This window comes from Canis lupus, chromosome 3, assembly GCF_011100685.1.
Source record: "Canis lupus familiaris isolate Mischka breed German Shepherd chromosome 3, alternate assembly UU_Cfam_GSD_1.0, whole genome shotgun sequence".
In the NCBI taxonomy this organism is placed as follows: domain Eukaryota; kingdom Metazoa; phylum Chordata; class Mammalia; order Carnivora; family Canidae; genus Canis; species Canis lupus.
The window spans coordinates 50,308,192-50,324,455 of NC_049224.1; the positions used below are offsets into that span (position 1 = coordinate 50,308,192).

Here is a 16,264-nt window from a genome sequence, read left to right on the forward strand (position 1 = left end):
GGTGCAGGTGTCCCAGCATTTCACTGCATCTGTATTTTAGGGGTAAATCCCCAGCAGTGCAATTGCTGGGTCGTAGGGCAGGTCTATTTTTAACTCTTTGAGGAGCCTCCACACAGTTTTCCAGAGTGTCTGCACCAGAAAGGGAGACAGAACATGAAGACTCCTAACTCTGGGAAACGAACTAGGGGTGATGGAAGGGGAGGAGGGCGGGGGGTGGGGGTGAATGGGTGATGGGCACTGAGGGGGGCACTTGACGGGATGAGCACTGGGTGTTATTCTGTATGTTGGCAAATTGAACACCAATAAAAAATAAATTTATTATTAAAAATAAAATAAAATAAAATAGATTAATGCCAAAAGAAGAAGAAGAAGACGACGACGACAGTCTCCCTGGGGCTCCCATAATGCCTTGAACTCATTCCCATTTTTATGGTAAAAATCCTGCCCCTGTGGCTTCTACGGAGCTGTGGTTATACTTAGTTATTTGCATGTGAATTCAGAAGCCTGCTGCTCGTCATTTATCCCAGCAATGTCCAATTACACGTGGCCCTGCTAGACCCGAGATGGAGATGGAGCATTCACCTCAAAACTGTTTTCCAGAGAACAGCAAAGATTCATTTCTGCAAAAAAGGAAATCCCACAGAAGTTTATCATTGGGTTACTTCTGGAAGTCTTCTGTATGTCTGGAGCCAGGATAATGCCCTAAGGATGGAGGTGTTGCATATTTGGTGGCAGGTGGAGCAGGGCAGTGATTTTGTTGAAGAGTGTAGGGAGGTAGTTGGCATGAACAAGTACAGTTTACAGAAATGAACTTAAGCTAAAATATGATAGGCATTTATTGGGTTGTAATATTATTAATCATAAAAATATAATAATTGAAAATTTTAACAGAGAATTCATAGTAGAAGAAAACTTTGAAACTTTGCTTCCTCCCACATTTGCTGCTGGGGGGCATGTTTTCTTATTTAGTTGAGTAGAGTTGATGCACAATGTTACATTCGTTTCAGGTGTATGACATAGTGATTGGACGTCTCTGCATGTTATGAGGTGCACACCACTAGTGTAGCTGCCATCTGTTTGAAGGACAGTGTTCATGGGCACGATGAGGCTCTTGTTTGTTTCTTTTGACTTTTTTCTCTTGTACTTAATTATGTTTGATGACTTCTGCAGTAGACTGAATCTGCTTTCTATATATGATTTATAAAAGCTAGGTTTTATTTTTTATTTTTTTGATTTGGCATCAGACACCAAAGAGTTATGGCCTATTTGTAACCTTGTGACATCACAAAATGATGGCCAGTGCTTCTGTTAAGAAGGCTCGCACAGCTCCCACCCATCCCATAAGGGACCCTGTAGCCATAATGAAATGTCAAATGAATGATTCTGATGGAAAAAAAAAAATCCTCATAGAAATAATTCAGCAAAGATTGCATTTTCCGAAGCATATTCTATAGCATTCCAGTATCCTGAGATCTTTAAAGAAAAGGAGTGTAACAGTCGTATAAATTCATGAAGCACTGTGTGCTAGTTTTTCTTCTAGGCTCATGGTGCATATTGGTGAATTGAAGAATCTGAAAAGCTCTGTAGCCATGAAAGCAGTTTCATTTTCTTTAACTCACCATGTTCCCAGTGCTGTGGCTGTGAATTTCCCGCCCCTTCACCTCCCTGTCCACACCCCAGCACTTAGTAACGTCCTACAGAATATATTTGGGTAAGATGCTGCGGAAGAGAATCGTGTTTTCCCAGTTTGGGCGCCTAATCTTGAGAATATCGTGAAGCAAGGGTCACTCAGTCTGGATTTCAGTAATAACTAATACAGGGAGCATCTTTCACCCAGAAACTTACGAAAGTGATTAAAATAATTTGTTTACAATCACAGAGTCCTACCTAAATTCATGACTGTTTTTGTTCCTTTAACTAAGGTTCTGAAATTCCCCTTTAACCAGGGATGGCAGCGACATAGCTGACAGCCTGAAAGGGACATTTCCATACTTATCCTTGGCCATCTTTCCCAGGAGACCAGATGTCTGCTCCTTCTACCAGGACTTTAATTACACTGATTTAATATTGACTTTTTCTTTTCATACATCAATTTCTTCCATGAGCTTCCCTCAGGAGGATATTTTTCTGTTCTGTAAAGTTTTGATTTTTGCTGTATTTCAAATCAGTTTTACATATGCTTAATTTCATTTAATTGTTGCCAAATAATGTAGTTTATACAATTTTTACTTCTTGGGGGAAAACTTAGGAGATTTTTAAAAAGCCTTGTATATGATTGATTTTTGTTACAGTTTCATGGATATCTGAGAAAAAATGTTTTCTGTAAAGACAAAGTTTGACATTTATCTATAAAAGCAATATTGTTCAAACATTCTATATCATTGTTTTTGTGCGACTGATTTATTCAACACTTTATTAGAGTCTCCCACTCTTTGTACCATTCCCCCCCTTTTGCCGTTTCTATGTTGTATATTTCAATCTATGTTATTTGATTCTTAAGATTTATGGGTTTTATATATTCATTGTGAATCGTGCCCTTTATCAAAATAAGATTTTTAAATCCTATTTAATGTACTTGGTCTTAAATATGACTTTGTCATATATTACGATTGCTATGCCTACTTTAATTTATGTTTGCTTATCCTTTAAGTTTCAATATTTCTGTCCTAAAATATTTTAGTGGAGGCAAACAAAATAGATAATTTAGGAGTGCTTTTCATACACATTATCTTTCCTTTCTCTCAAAGTACTTCTTATATACAATAGGCAATGTGATTTTAAAAAAAGAATCTGAATGTTTTCATCATTTAATAAGATTGTTTAATATATTTATACTTATAACAATTTTTTATGTTACTTCTGTCATTTTGATTTTATGCTATTTTCCATGCTTCTTTGCTTTTCTTTTCTTTCTGTCTCCCTTCCTCCTTCCCTCCCTTCCTTACTTCCTCCCTCCCTCCCTCCCTCCCTCACTTCCTTCCTTCCTCTCTCACTCTCACTTCCTTTCTTCCTCCTTCACTTCTTTCCTCCCCCCCTCTGTTCCTTCCTCCCTTCCTTTGTTCCTTCCTTCCTTCCTTCTTCCTTCCTTTCTCTCTTTCTTATGCAACATGGACCAACCACATTTTCTTTGATTTTTTTCCCCTTCGTGTTTATAAGTCTACTTGCATTTCCCTTTTTATTCTTAAAAAAAAGTATTTGAGCCTATATTTCTCTATCAGTAATATCAGCTAACATTGAGTGTTTCCTATATGATAGGCACTTTTCACACACAGTATATGGCTAAATTATAGCAAGCACTGAATTGGGTATTTTTATATCCCTTTGAAAGATAAGAAAACTGAATCACAAAGAGGCTAAGTACAGAATTTACATACCTTTTCTAGAATCCACAGCCCAAATTTGAATCAAGGCAGTTTGACGCAAGAGCCTACCCTCTTAGTCATCTTGATATATTGCCTTTCTGTTCTCAAGGATCATATAATATCACTATGTCTATGTAAATTTAAAAAGTTCTTGTTTTGTTTTACTTTATTCTTCTCCTGCACATCTCTTTTTAAAAAGATTTATTTATTTATTTAAGAGAGGGAGGGGGAGAGGTTGAGAGAGAGAGAGAGAGAGAATATGAATGTGCTCAGGGTGGGGCAGAGGGAAAAGGAGGGAGAAACTCAAGCAGACTCTGTGTTGAGCTCAGAGATCGATGCAGGGCTCCATCCTGTGACTGTAAGATCAGAACCTAAGCAGAAACCAAGAGTCAGATCCCTAACAGATACTGCACCACCCAGGTATCCCTGCATCTCTCTCTCCTTTTAAAACTTTTAAAATTTAAATTCGATTTAATTAATGTACAGTGTATAATTAGTTTTAGAGGTAGAATTCATTGATTTATCAGTGCTCATTACATCACATGGCCTCCCTAATGCCCATCACCCAATTATCCCATCCTCCCCTCCCTCTCCCCTCCAACAACGCTGTGTGTTTCCTATAGTTAAGAGTCTCCTATGATTTGGCTCCCTCTGTTTTCATCTTATTTTATTTTTCCTTCCCTTCCCCTATGTTAATCTGTTTTGTTTCTTAAATTCCACATATGAGTGACATCATACAGTATTTGTCTTTCTCTTGCTTACTTTTATTTAGTATAATACCCTCAAGTTCTATCCATGTTATTGCAAATGGCAGGGTTTCTTTTTATTGGCTGAGTAATATTCCAGTGTGTGTGTGTATGTGTGTGTGTGTGTGTGTGTGTGTGTGTGTGTGTGTGTACTACATCTTCTCTATCCATTTATCTATTGATGGACATCTGGGCTCTTTCCATAGTTTGGCTATTGTGGATGTTGCTGCTATAAACATTAGGGTGCAGGTGCCCCCTCAAATCACTGTATTTGCATCCTTTGGACAAATACCTAGTAGTGTAATTGCTGAGTTGTAGGGTAGCTCTATTTTTAACTTTTTAGGAACCTCCATACTGTTTTTCAGAATAGCTGTACCAGTTTGCATTCCCACCAGCAGTGTAAGAGGGTTCCCCTTTTCCTGCATTCTCACCATCTGTTGTCTTCTTTGTTGTTAATTTTAGACATTCTGACCGGTAACTGCACATTTCTTTTTAATTTCATTTTAGAACCGGATGACGATATTATGATTTGATAATCTTTGTTTTTCTCCCTACATAAGTATTTTTTATAGTGGCACTATTATATTTCTATATTATATTTTTGTTATGTTCATATTATATTTAAATTTGCTTTATATACTATATTATTATTTTATATTTGTATATTTGTATTTTAAGTTTGTATTATGTAGTAACCATGTTTTCAATAGTCATGTTGACTCAAACCTTGTTTAACTGGACTATCCGATTATATTGTTTCTTAGTTTGATTTTGGGGCAGCTGAAGTATGTCTTCAAGTTATTATTTTCAGTAAAAATAAGGTGATGTGTTTTCTGAGCTCTTGCCCATCTGAGCATGTATGCCACATGTGTTTGTGAGCAAGTACTTGGCTAGTTCTAGGTTAACCAGTGAATCAAGGCAGTGATAGCAATCTTTTCTACTTTCAAACACTAAGCATACTCCTTTTTCTCTGGCATCTAGTATTGCAGAAAGAAGTATGACTCACATATGACTTTTTTATGTGTACATATATGTATATGTGTAGGTTTATCTACACACACAAACACATATACTTACTTTTAAAAAATAATCCTGATTGTACAGTACAACCCCCACTATGCTCAATAAGGAACAGTGGTGCTGATTTTAGTTAGATTGGCAAACACACACTAGACTTTCCCAGGGAAAAATTTACTCATCCCCAAGAAAGGATATAGGGCAAGAAATCAGCAAAGGGCTTAGTGAAGATCTCTGGGCTCCCAGACATGGATCCTTTTGCCCCAGTCACACTTGACTAAGGAAGTGTGTGATCATGATTGATGAACCTAACCCTAGCCTAGGAAAGCCATCAGCCCTGGGTTTTCTTCTACTTTCATACCTAGCTGGTTACATAGGCCTTTTTCTTTCTTTCTTTTTTTAAAGATTTTATTTATTTATTCATGAGAGACACAGAGAGAGACAGAGAGAGGCAGTGAGAGGCAGAGACACAGACAGAGGGAGAAGCAGGGTCCATGCAGGGAACCTGACATGGGACTCGATCCCACGTTTCCAGGATCACGCCTTGGGCTGAAGGTGGCACTAAACTTCTGAGCCACCCAGGCTGCCCTACATAGGCCTTTTAATTAAGTGTGTTTGTGTATATATACTTAGTTAGTCACCTTATCTTCTCAGAGGTGTGAGACTACCTTCCAATCTCCCATGCAGTGAATCTCAATGATATCTGATACTCACTGCTCAATGAACAATCACAAGAATGAAGTACAAAGGTTTGGTTCGGTACATGGGTATCAGTTGAATTCTCCTCTTAAATCCGGGATAGACACAGTCCTTCTAATTCTGTTACCTAGTATTGTGTCAAATGCTGATTCAGAAATATCACCAGAGCAACCTGTTTCTAAGACAGATGTTAATTTTTTTGCTTACCTTGGTGTGCTGGGCAGAACAATGCCCACCCCCCCACACCCATGATGTTCATATCTTAATCCCTGGAACTTGTGAAGATATTCCTTTACATGGTACAAGAGATTTTGCAGATGTGATCAAGTTAAGGGTCTTGAGATGGAGAGGTTCTCCTGTTTGGAAATCACAAGATCCTTAAACAAGAAAGAATAAGACAGAAGAGTCAGGATCAGAGGAGGAGATGTAACTGTGGAAGCAGAGGTGAGATTGATGGGATTGCTGGCATTGGGGATGGAGGAAGGCACCATGAGGCAAGGAATGCAAGTGACTTCTAGGTGCTGGTAAAGACAAGGGAATAAATTATCCTCTGGAGCCCCAAGAGGGAGTGCAGCTTTTCTAACACCTGGACTTTTGCCCAGTAAGGCCCATTTTGGACTTTGGACCTCCAGAAACATAAGACAATTAATCTGTGTTGCCTCTGTCCACTAAATTTGTGGTAATTTGTTATAACAGTGAAAGTAAACTAATATACCTGCAAGGAAGAATGTGACAGAGACTTGATACTACCTCAAAGAGGGAAGGGAGAAGGTAAGATATTTATTAAATCTTTAAAGTCTTGTTTAAGAGAATGTATTTTTTTTAAATGTGGGGGCTTGATTAGCATTGGGTAAAGATGACGATACAGTGGTTTAAGATTGAGGGATACTGTAAGACAAAAATCTTGAGGAGAGGAGCTCTAAAGGTCTTGGATCAAAGAGTCAGTTGTAGCTTTCTGTTGAAGAGTTGATGAGATGTTCTTGGAACTAACAATAAATTTATTTGTGATTTATATTTTTCTGGGCAAGAGTTACCTAGACTAGTATAGTTATGTTGAGACAGACAGGGAATGATAAAGTCAGTAGGCTATGTGGGGGTAGATGATTTGGGGTTTCAATTGTAAAGAGTATATAACTCAGGGTCAAATTTTCACATATCCCTGAGGCTAGAAGAAAGGTTACAGAGAATGATCTGGTAATATTTTCTTTCCTTGGGATTTTTTTTTCTTTCTCCTTGCAACTCAGATATTTTAATAGAGTACAAGTAGGTTTTAATCTACTTTTACCCAATTGCTAGGATTTTTACTTAGTTTAGAAAATTTTTTTTCTTCTTTACTTGTATATTACTTTTCTGTTACTGCTAGAACAAATTATCACAATTATCACAAACTTAATGGCTCAAATCTTTTGTTTTGTTTTATAGCTCTTTAAGTTAAAAGTCGACATGGGTCATACTGGGACAAAGTCAAGGTATTGGGGCCACATTCCTTCTGGAGACTATTGGAGAAGAATCCATTTTCTTGCCTTTCCAGTTTTTAGAGGAAACCATGTTCCTTGGCTTTTGACCTGCTTCCTTCATCTTCAAAGCCAACAATGGCAGCCTGAGTCCTTCTCATGCTACCGTCTCTGGTTCTCTGCAGATGGGACAAGTTCCCTGCTTTTAAGCACTTGTGATTAGATTGTCCCCAGCTGAATAATGTGGTATAACTTCCCCATCTCAAGCTGACCTTAATCCTAAATATATCCACAAAGTCACTTTTGCCATGGAAGGTAACATATTTACGAGTTTGGAAGATTAGGGCATGGATCTTTGGGGGAGCCCTTAGTCTGCTGACCACTTTCATAGTAAGTCCTTTCTGCATGTAAGCACATCCTTTACTTTTTGAGGGCACTGCTCCCTTTTCAGTGATATGTCTTATGAATATTTTATATATATTTTCATAGGATTCATGTTTATTTTATTTATCTAGGAGGCATATTATTTGTCAAAAAAACAAGGTGGGCAGTTTCTCCTTGGCCATAATACCTTCTTGATTATGGTGAAAACTTTAGGTCCTCAGCAGGAAGGATAAGTTTTGTACACTAATGTTCTTGTGCTGGAGGGGGAAGCTTCTCTCTCTGGTTACTGAGGTGACTATGTCACTGTTGTCAGAGTGTGCAGTATGGGTGGGAGGAACTCTCTTAATCTCTTTTTCTGATCAATCCCACTGTTCAAACTAGAGAAAATATAGTTGGAGGTCTTAAAGATTGTTGAGTCTTAGTTTCAATGACTATCCCACTTCTGTATCATTCTGTGCTTTAAATGAGTGAATGGGAAGGTAGGGTAGAGAAAATAATCACTACTAGTTCACTGTTCTCTTCACCTAGCATCCCACCTGGATCAGTGCTTTGTATTATCCTTTAATGTGCTTACAACACTCTTTATATCGCTTGGTTCTAAAGTGATACGTGCTGCTGAAGCTCTCTGTCTCATGTTCCCAAGTGTCCTGGTTGTGCTCTCTCTTCATGGCCACATCCTTTATATCCCTCTGTGATGGGAAACATGCTGTATGCCCTGCCTTCTTTGTTTCAGTGCCACTCGAAAACAGATATTCTATTGTGAAGATGTGCAAAAATTGTGTTTCCTGTTCAGCCTCCCTGAACTTCTCCTAGCAAATAGGAATAGCCCTGTTGTTAATCACTTAATGCCCAATATCAGGTACACTAGGTGAACAAAAGTATGCCTAACCTAATAAGGAGATAAATGAAGATAAGCTCTGTTGCTATTTTCTATTGTTATTGTCAAAAGATTTCATGAATAATAATCACTTCTGTTTCATCTCTGCTCCAGACTCACCTTGACATCCTGGAAAAAAGTGTGAACCCCAAGCAAATCTACTTCCGCCAGGAGGTTCTCTGCCAGACGTTGGGAGGGAATTCGTGTCCATTGGTGACCATCACAGCCATGCCTGAGTCCAGTAGCTCTGACCATCTAGAGCAGTTCCGTGAGTAAAAAATGACAACGCTCTTTGAAGATTTGGTGGTCGTGGGGTGTCCTCACAGCCTTGGATGATCCCTGTCCTGTTGAGGTCAGAAGCTTCACAAAGGGTTGGGGAGTGGTCTGTCGTTTTAGAAATGTACTTCCCACTCTTGGTACAATGCAAAGGGTAAATATTAACATTGCTCTTTTGGTAAAGGGAGAAAAAATAGATTGCAAACTGTCAGGGAGAGGAAGACTTTTTGTAAATGAGAACAGTTTACTAGTGACAGTCACTTCCTCTCCTAAAACAGAACCAAGACTAGAGTCACATTTTTCAGTCAGGGCCTCTTCTGCCCATTCTCATTGCTGTTATACTGCTCCCAAGGTCAGACAAGGGCTGGAAAGGAAGAAAGTTGAGTTTTGGAGCCCTGGATGAAGAATCTGCTTGAGATTGAATACCATTTGGATTTGAAGGGCTGACAATGTGGAGGAGGCTCTAGCCAAGAACTGTCAAACCAAACCAACACACACACGTACCCCTGAAATGTTAGAGCCCTGAACATTAGTGTGACTTACCTGTAACCAATTAGCCTTTGAAGTTGGCTTTTGACATATTTAAGCAAAACTAAACAGAATGAAGGCTGTTTTGCAATACAGAAAAGTTTGTGAGATGAAAAAAAAGACTGGGGAGTAAAAATCTGGCTAATTTATCCCCAGAAGATGCAGCCATATCTGATGAAGTGCTAACCACTTTCAGGTGACTCTTTGGTGGATACGAAATGTAATTTCTCACACCCCATCAGCATCTGACAATGGCTGCTTAACAACCTGGCTAATCAACAACTGATTATCCCATCTGAATTAATGAGGCCCTAAAATACTTTAATGAATAATAAGGGATTTTCCAAAAATTCTCTTACGTGTTTCATGAATTTAAGAGCAATTTCTTTAACAGTCTAACAGTCACGGAGTCCTCTGCTTGCACATGAGCAGTTCTTGGAAGTTAGAGATGGCAATCCTTCCAGCACGACCTTCACTGGATGATTATTTATGTAAGAAAGTAGATCTGTGTAAGCCTGTGGTCTGAAGCTTTAGTTTCTAAATAGGAACTAGGAAAGAACCCAACATATAATTATGGGATGGAGCTGCCTCTGCTTTCACATTTTTGGGTACGCTGACACTGGTGCTTTTGTTGGTGTCATAACTAAAAAGATCATTCCTACTTTAAGGAGAGGACTTAAAACATGGTAAAGATCCTTAAATAATTTGGCACTCTGAAATAGTTCAGTTAATAAAAAAAGAAATCTTAGCATACCCTTATGTGAATCACAGGAGTCTGGTTTCTGTCTACTAACATAAGATTAGTAATCATAAATGTGTGCTCTTATGAGTTTTCTCTCTTAAACGTGTGCTGAGGGGTGCTTGGGTGGCTCAGTTGGTTGAACAGCTGGCTCTTGGTTTGGGTTCAGGTCATGATCTTAGGGTGCTGGGATGGAGCCCTGCATTGTGCTCCATTCTCAGCAGGGAGTCTGCTTGGGGATTCTCAATCTCCTTCTCCCTCTGCCCCTCCCCCCTTCTCTTTCTCCTTCTCTCTCTCTCTCTCTCAAATTAGTAGATAAATATTTTTCTAAAAGTACTGATATGTCAGCTGTTGTTTATCTCAAGAAGTATTCTGGGTTGCCTAGGTGGTTTAGTTGTTAAGCCTCTGCTTTTTGCTTAGGTCATGATCCCAGCATTCTGGGATAGAGCACTGTATTGGGCTTCCAGCTCAGCAGGAAATATGCTTCTCCCTCTCCCCTCCTCTTGCTGTGTTTTCTCTCTCTCTCTCTCTATCCTGGAAAGATGTGGGGAGGACCCAGATGATGGTGCCATGAATGCTGTTCATTCTCCTTGAGGCACAGTAGACTTGCAAGTGACAATCATTGAGCTGGACCCAGAGGAAATTGGAGCTCTGTGCCACAAAAGAGGATGAATGAGAGCCCTTCTTCATAGGTGTGCCAAATACACAATGGTACACGTCCCATGCTTAGAAGGGCCGTGCACTTTGCTTCAATTCTTAAAAACTTTTTCCACAAGAAGCCCTACATTTTCATTTTGCAAAGGGCCCTGCAAGTTGTGTAATTGGAATTAATCTGAGGTCACACAGGTAGATATGACAAAGGCTGGTGCCCTGACTGCACTACCCTCCTCCTCTGCCAAGTCATGCTAGAGGAGTGGCAACTTACCTTGCTAGAACACTGAAAGTCTTATTTATATGCACCGTGCAGCTGCTCGGTATTGGTATCATTCTTTGTAATGGTGATTGAAGTCATCCATTTTACAGTTGAGGTAAGTGGAAGCTCAGAGAATTAACTACCCTCCCTAGTTCGTGGTGGCTCCTGGTTGGTTTCTGATTTTGTTATTCTGATTTGAGAGTCCATACACACAAAGGATGTCCTAACACAGTCATTTGAACAGGTGTTCATATTCCGCTCAGAACCAGAACTTTCCTTCCTCCCTACTTCATGTCCTGACATTATTAGAAGCTAGCTTCGTTGTTAATGTTGTTAAAGCAGTTCACACTAAGTTGACTACAAATAAACTATTATCCTCTTCCTGCTCACAGTGAATTTTATTTTTCCTTTCCTAACCCAGTGGAAACCTTTTCATGGAAGCTGTTTCTGATATTGTGACAGGAAGGCAGAGGGGAAGAGAAGATTCAGACCCCTCACGTCCCAGTACAGAGCTGAGATTGAGTGGCTGGGCTGTAGGGCTGGGGACATAATCTCAGACTATAGGCTCTAGATACTGTGCTACAGAATAAACAACTTCCTCAGCAAGGTAATACACATATATCTAAACTTTTAGGATGGAAAAAAGTAGCAAATGAGCCAGGAGCTCAAGACTCTCCTGCAGGCAGGCCTCTCTCCAGGTGAGCTCCAATTGTCTCCCCGGCTTTCTCCCTCCTAGGACGAGGCCCATGTCATTCTACAGTGTGTTTTGCTGTGATTTGGGTAGTTTCTGGTGCAGCAGCTGCCACTCAGACTTCATACAGAGCTATTTGTGCACCAAAAGACTTTCTTTCCATGGTGTAGGATCATCACTTATTTCTGATTTTAGAAACCCAAGAAATAACAGCGTGGCTCTGGGGCCCAGGGAGAAGACCCCTTGCTCAAGGCTGGTTCCCGTAGAGGTTGGACTGAAAATCCCAGACCTAGAGGTTACTGAGGATAATTTATTGATTACTTTTATTCCTTCCTGGGACCTGGGCTCCAGAGAGTCTCCAAGAAGGATTAATTTGGCTTGCTTTATTTTTCAAAAGCATTTTTTTAAAACAGATACTTTCCTGGAAACATTTAGCTTTATTTTCTTGATAAATATATTTTCAGCTCAGTGGTAGCCCAGTTTCCCTGGTGCATCTTTTACGGCTGTCTGGAGAATTGAGGACCAGTGCCTCCTCTCGGTGCTCCCAGGGGAAAATACTCACTTCACACCTCAGAGCCAAAATGCTGGCAGAGCTCCAAGAGCAAAGTCACTCTCTGCCCTTTTCAGCGGGACAGTGAACAGGGAAGTTGTCTGAGAAATTGTCCCTGAGATCATTACGGAGGAGACAGGCTTGAAGTGAAATGGATGATAAAAGGAACCGTTACAAAAGGACAAACAGCTTATTCTAGCTTCAGGATCTTAGTGGATGAGGCCCTGGGGAATTAGCAGGTCAAGGCCCTTTCTACCTGGTAAGATTCCAGATGTCAGAGGAGCCCTGGACATTTGGGATTTGTAGAGCAGAATGTGAGTGAGGAGTGATCAGCATCCAAAAGAATAGTGCAGAGGCTCCACCAGGTTGGAGCAGAGGGTATCACCTGAGCAGGTCTGGGGACAGGTTTGGCAGGTGAGATGGATCCAAGAAGTTGTTTTTAATGCTTTCTGAGACTAGGCTCCCTCTGCTAATGGTGTTCCGGCATAATTACACTTAGCATGGTTAGATCCTTCATACATTGTATATTAATAGGTACTTTGATTAACAGATGCTTTGAATATGCAACTTCAAAATAGAGAGTAGAAAAGTCATATTTTCTAAAGTTTATGTACTTTTCATGGATCGTATGTGTGTGTGTAGTCTTCTTTTTTGGATTTGCAATGAAGGTCATTCCTTACTCAAATCCTAGTGGAAGTGAGTGACAAACCCAGAGAGGAGAATGGTCCTGTGTCTCTGAGGCTCAGCCATTTCCCCAACCAGGCCTGCTTTCTGCTTCTTGCAGAAGGGCTGCCTCTATTGTCACACCTTCCTACGTTCATCATAATCTCTATTTTGCAAATGGCTGAGTCAAGCTTGCTTTAGGTGAATAAGCTGCTGGAGGCCACCAGGGTGGTAAGTGGTGGCTCAGGGAGGAGACCCCAGGCCACTAGCCCACAGTTCCAAGGTGGCCCTGTCCTTCAGAATCTGCCCTCAGGTCACGATCCCAGAGTCCTGGGACTGAGTCCTGCATCGGGCTCCTTGCAGGGAGCCTGCTTTTCCCTCTGCCTATGTCTCTGCCCCTCTCTCAGTGAATTATTAGTCTCATGAATAATTAAAAGTGCAATCTTAAAAAAAAAAAAGAATCCGCCGTACCTTGGAGATTCCTCAGAAAGGTGCACAAACAGGACACACTGATTCTTAAAGACTGCCATCATTTTGTTTACTTTTCCATTTTTTCCACATTTCCCCCATGACCTCATTTTCTAAATTACCATTTCAACCCAGAGAAAGTTGGGTCCCTTTTTAATTTGGGAAGCTGTGTCTCTAGTTGGGGAGCTATGTCTCTGTGATGGATGCTTCATCTTTTTTCAGGAGCTTTATTGCCAAATTCCTCCCTCTTTTGGACATTGATGTATTCAGATTCTCTAACAATATTGTCTTGGGGCACTTGGATGGCTCAGTTGGTTGAGTGTCTGATTCTTGCTTTAGTCTCAGGTCTTGATCTCGGGCTCGTGGGATTGAGCCTGGTGTTGGGCTCCAAGCTCAGCAGGAAGTCTGCTTGAGATTCCTTCTCCCTCCCCTGGCCCTCCTTCCCCCTGCCCTCCCCCTCTTCCTTTCAAATCTCTCATCATCTCCCTCTGCCCCTACTTCTCTTATGCTCTCTCTCTAAAAAAAAAAAACAGACAAAAAAAACAAATAAAAAAACAAATAAGATTGTCTCGACTGTTCTCACAAGTTAGCTGAGAAGAATTTTCTGTGGGGAAAAATGGCATTCTCTTGTTAGAAACTCTCATTCTTGAAGCAACTCGTCACTGACTGACTCACTGACTCCTGAGAAGTCAGGAAACAACAAAGGTGGATGGGAGGGGGTGGACCTGCTATTTTTGCAACTGGAGACACCTCCACCCTACAGTTATAACCAAAAAGAGCAGAGCGTAACCTTTGTAGTCTCTGGAGGTGAGATCATCTCCCTCCACCGCCACGGCCTCCTCTGGCTCACACACTGTTCTTTCCGGGGGGCCTGAAGTAGGGGAGGCCAGAAGCTGCATTTGTAGTCCTTAAAGAATACCTTTCTCTTTTTCTTTTTCTTTTTCTTAAAAATATTCTCACAAAAGCAATGTTCTATTCAGCCTGCCATTATGCTAAAAGCTTTTCCTTGGAAGACAATAGCTGTTCTCAGAAAAAAGATTTACACGGGGTCCCGAGGGTATAATGAGCTACCACATGGCACCTGCCTCGGGTTGGGAATTGTCACTTGTAAGTGGTTTTAAATTAGAACAGAGTGGAAAAATACACAGTTACAGAATTCCCCTTTTGGCTTCTTTGCAAATCATTTTGCATCCTCTCTGGCCTTTGTCTCTTTCCGAGACACCTAATCAGGTATGAAGAACAGAGCTTTCTGCTGAGGAGAGCAAGAAGGGACAGAAGTAGTCCAAGGAAACAGAAACTCAAGTGAAATGAAAACCTCTCCCTCCCAGAATTTTCTGTTTTTTTCTGTCCCATGCCCCCTAACTCCTACAAAGACATGTGGGGCCAAGTATTACTAAGAGATCATTGAATTTTAGACCTTAAAAATCCATAAAGACCATTGAGTCTAGATTTCTCATTTGCTAGTGAGGGACTGAAGCTCAGGACTTGGCCTGATCTATCTAAGGAAACTCGCTGGCTGATGACAGCAGACATGGCCTTAGGCCTTAGACTTCTCATCTCCTGGTGAAATCCTCTTCTCCTTTTCTGTAAAGAGTTGCTTCTGGCAAATAGTAGAACTAACAAATGAACTACAAGAACATAAAGACTTCTACTCTGTGGATATCTTTTTAAAAAAGGAGTTAGAAGAGAAAAAGTGAACTGGACCCTTCCCTTGCCTTGGGATTTCCATCTCTTCAGGCAACCAGGACTAAGAACGATGGAAGATGTTAGGAATATGAAGGTAAATACTATTTAACCCTTGTCATTGAGACTCTCATGATCTATGTTTGAGGTAGGGAAGGTGTGTGTGTATGGTGTGTGTAACTCATGTTAATGGGACGTTGTGATATACAGCAAGTTACACCAGAAGAGGGGGATGAACATGGTTCATTGCAAGCAGACAAATTCTACCTGCATGGTGGAATCAGAGAGGGACTTAAACCCACAAGAGTGGGCTGTATAAATCCCATGTGTATGGTGGTCTTATATTGACACCACTATCAAAGAAACATCAGTCAGAAACCCCAAAACCATTTGAAAAACTATTTGTATCTCTCTTGAGAAGACATGATAGGGGAAATATTTAAAACATATCCAAACCACCTTAAATTTTTCCTCATCTTTCTTACTGATATCAAGCTGTACATCCAAAAAATATCTCAGTAACCCCCCCTTTTCAATTCAAACCCTCAAAATTGTAGGACATTTTGACTGATTGAATATCTCCTTTCTGCTTCCCATTTTTATCTTGACAGTCCAAAGAAAGGAAGGCTACAAATCCTTTCTCCTTCCAAGGCTGGTTGGAAGGAGTAGGAAAGAGTGTAAAACCTTACAGTTGAATAGCTTTGCTTATGCCCTGCCACATGTAAGTACTTTGGTCTTACAAAGTTTTTACATATTATTTGGCCCTGATAGTTTCCTTGTAAGATGAGGAAAAGAATAATTATTATGCCCATTGTATAATGATAAAGCTGAGGTTCAGTGTCATTTGGTCTGTATCTTGAAGTCAAATTGCCACAGGCAGAGAAATGAGGGAGTTTCTTATCTATCTATCTATCTATCTATCTATCTATCTATCTATCTATTTATGAAAATGTGTGTAAGGAGGAGGGCCAGAGAGAGTCTCAAAAAGACTCCACACTGAGCACAGAGCTCAACATGGGGTTAGATCTCATGACCCTGAGATCAGGACCTGAACCGAAACCAAGAGTCAGAACTTAACCAACTGCACTACCTAGGATCCCTGCGGAGTGTCTTTTCAAGTAGAAAAAATAGCATTTGCAGAGGCAGGGAGGCCGGGACATGATGCTGTGAAAATCTCAGGGCACCAGGTCTACAGGACAATGGATTGATTATGG

At 40.5% G+C, this 16,264-nt stretch overlaps 1 protein-coding gene across 10 annotated transcripts in view; it reads left to right on the forward strand.

The window, feature by feature from the left end:
* AGBL1 (ATP/GTP binding protein like 1) overlaps window positions 1-16,264 on the forward strand; it is a 585,877-nt gene that overhangs the window by 39,089 nt on the left and 530,524 nt on the right. For all 10 annotated transcript variants that reach the window (XR_005357034.1, XM_038532779.1, XM_038532775.1 and 7 more), the window contains exon 12: window positions 8,654-8,807. Coding sequence is in view for 9 of the 10 variants with exons in the window: in XM_038532779.1 (XP_038388707.1) it covers window positions 8,654-8,807 (154 nt within the window). In the remaining variant the exon portion in view is untranslated. The remainder of the gene's footprint in view (window positions 1-8,653; window positions 8,808-16,264) is intronic.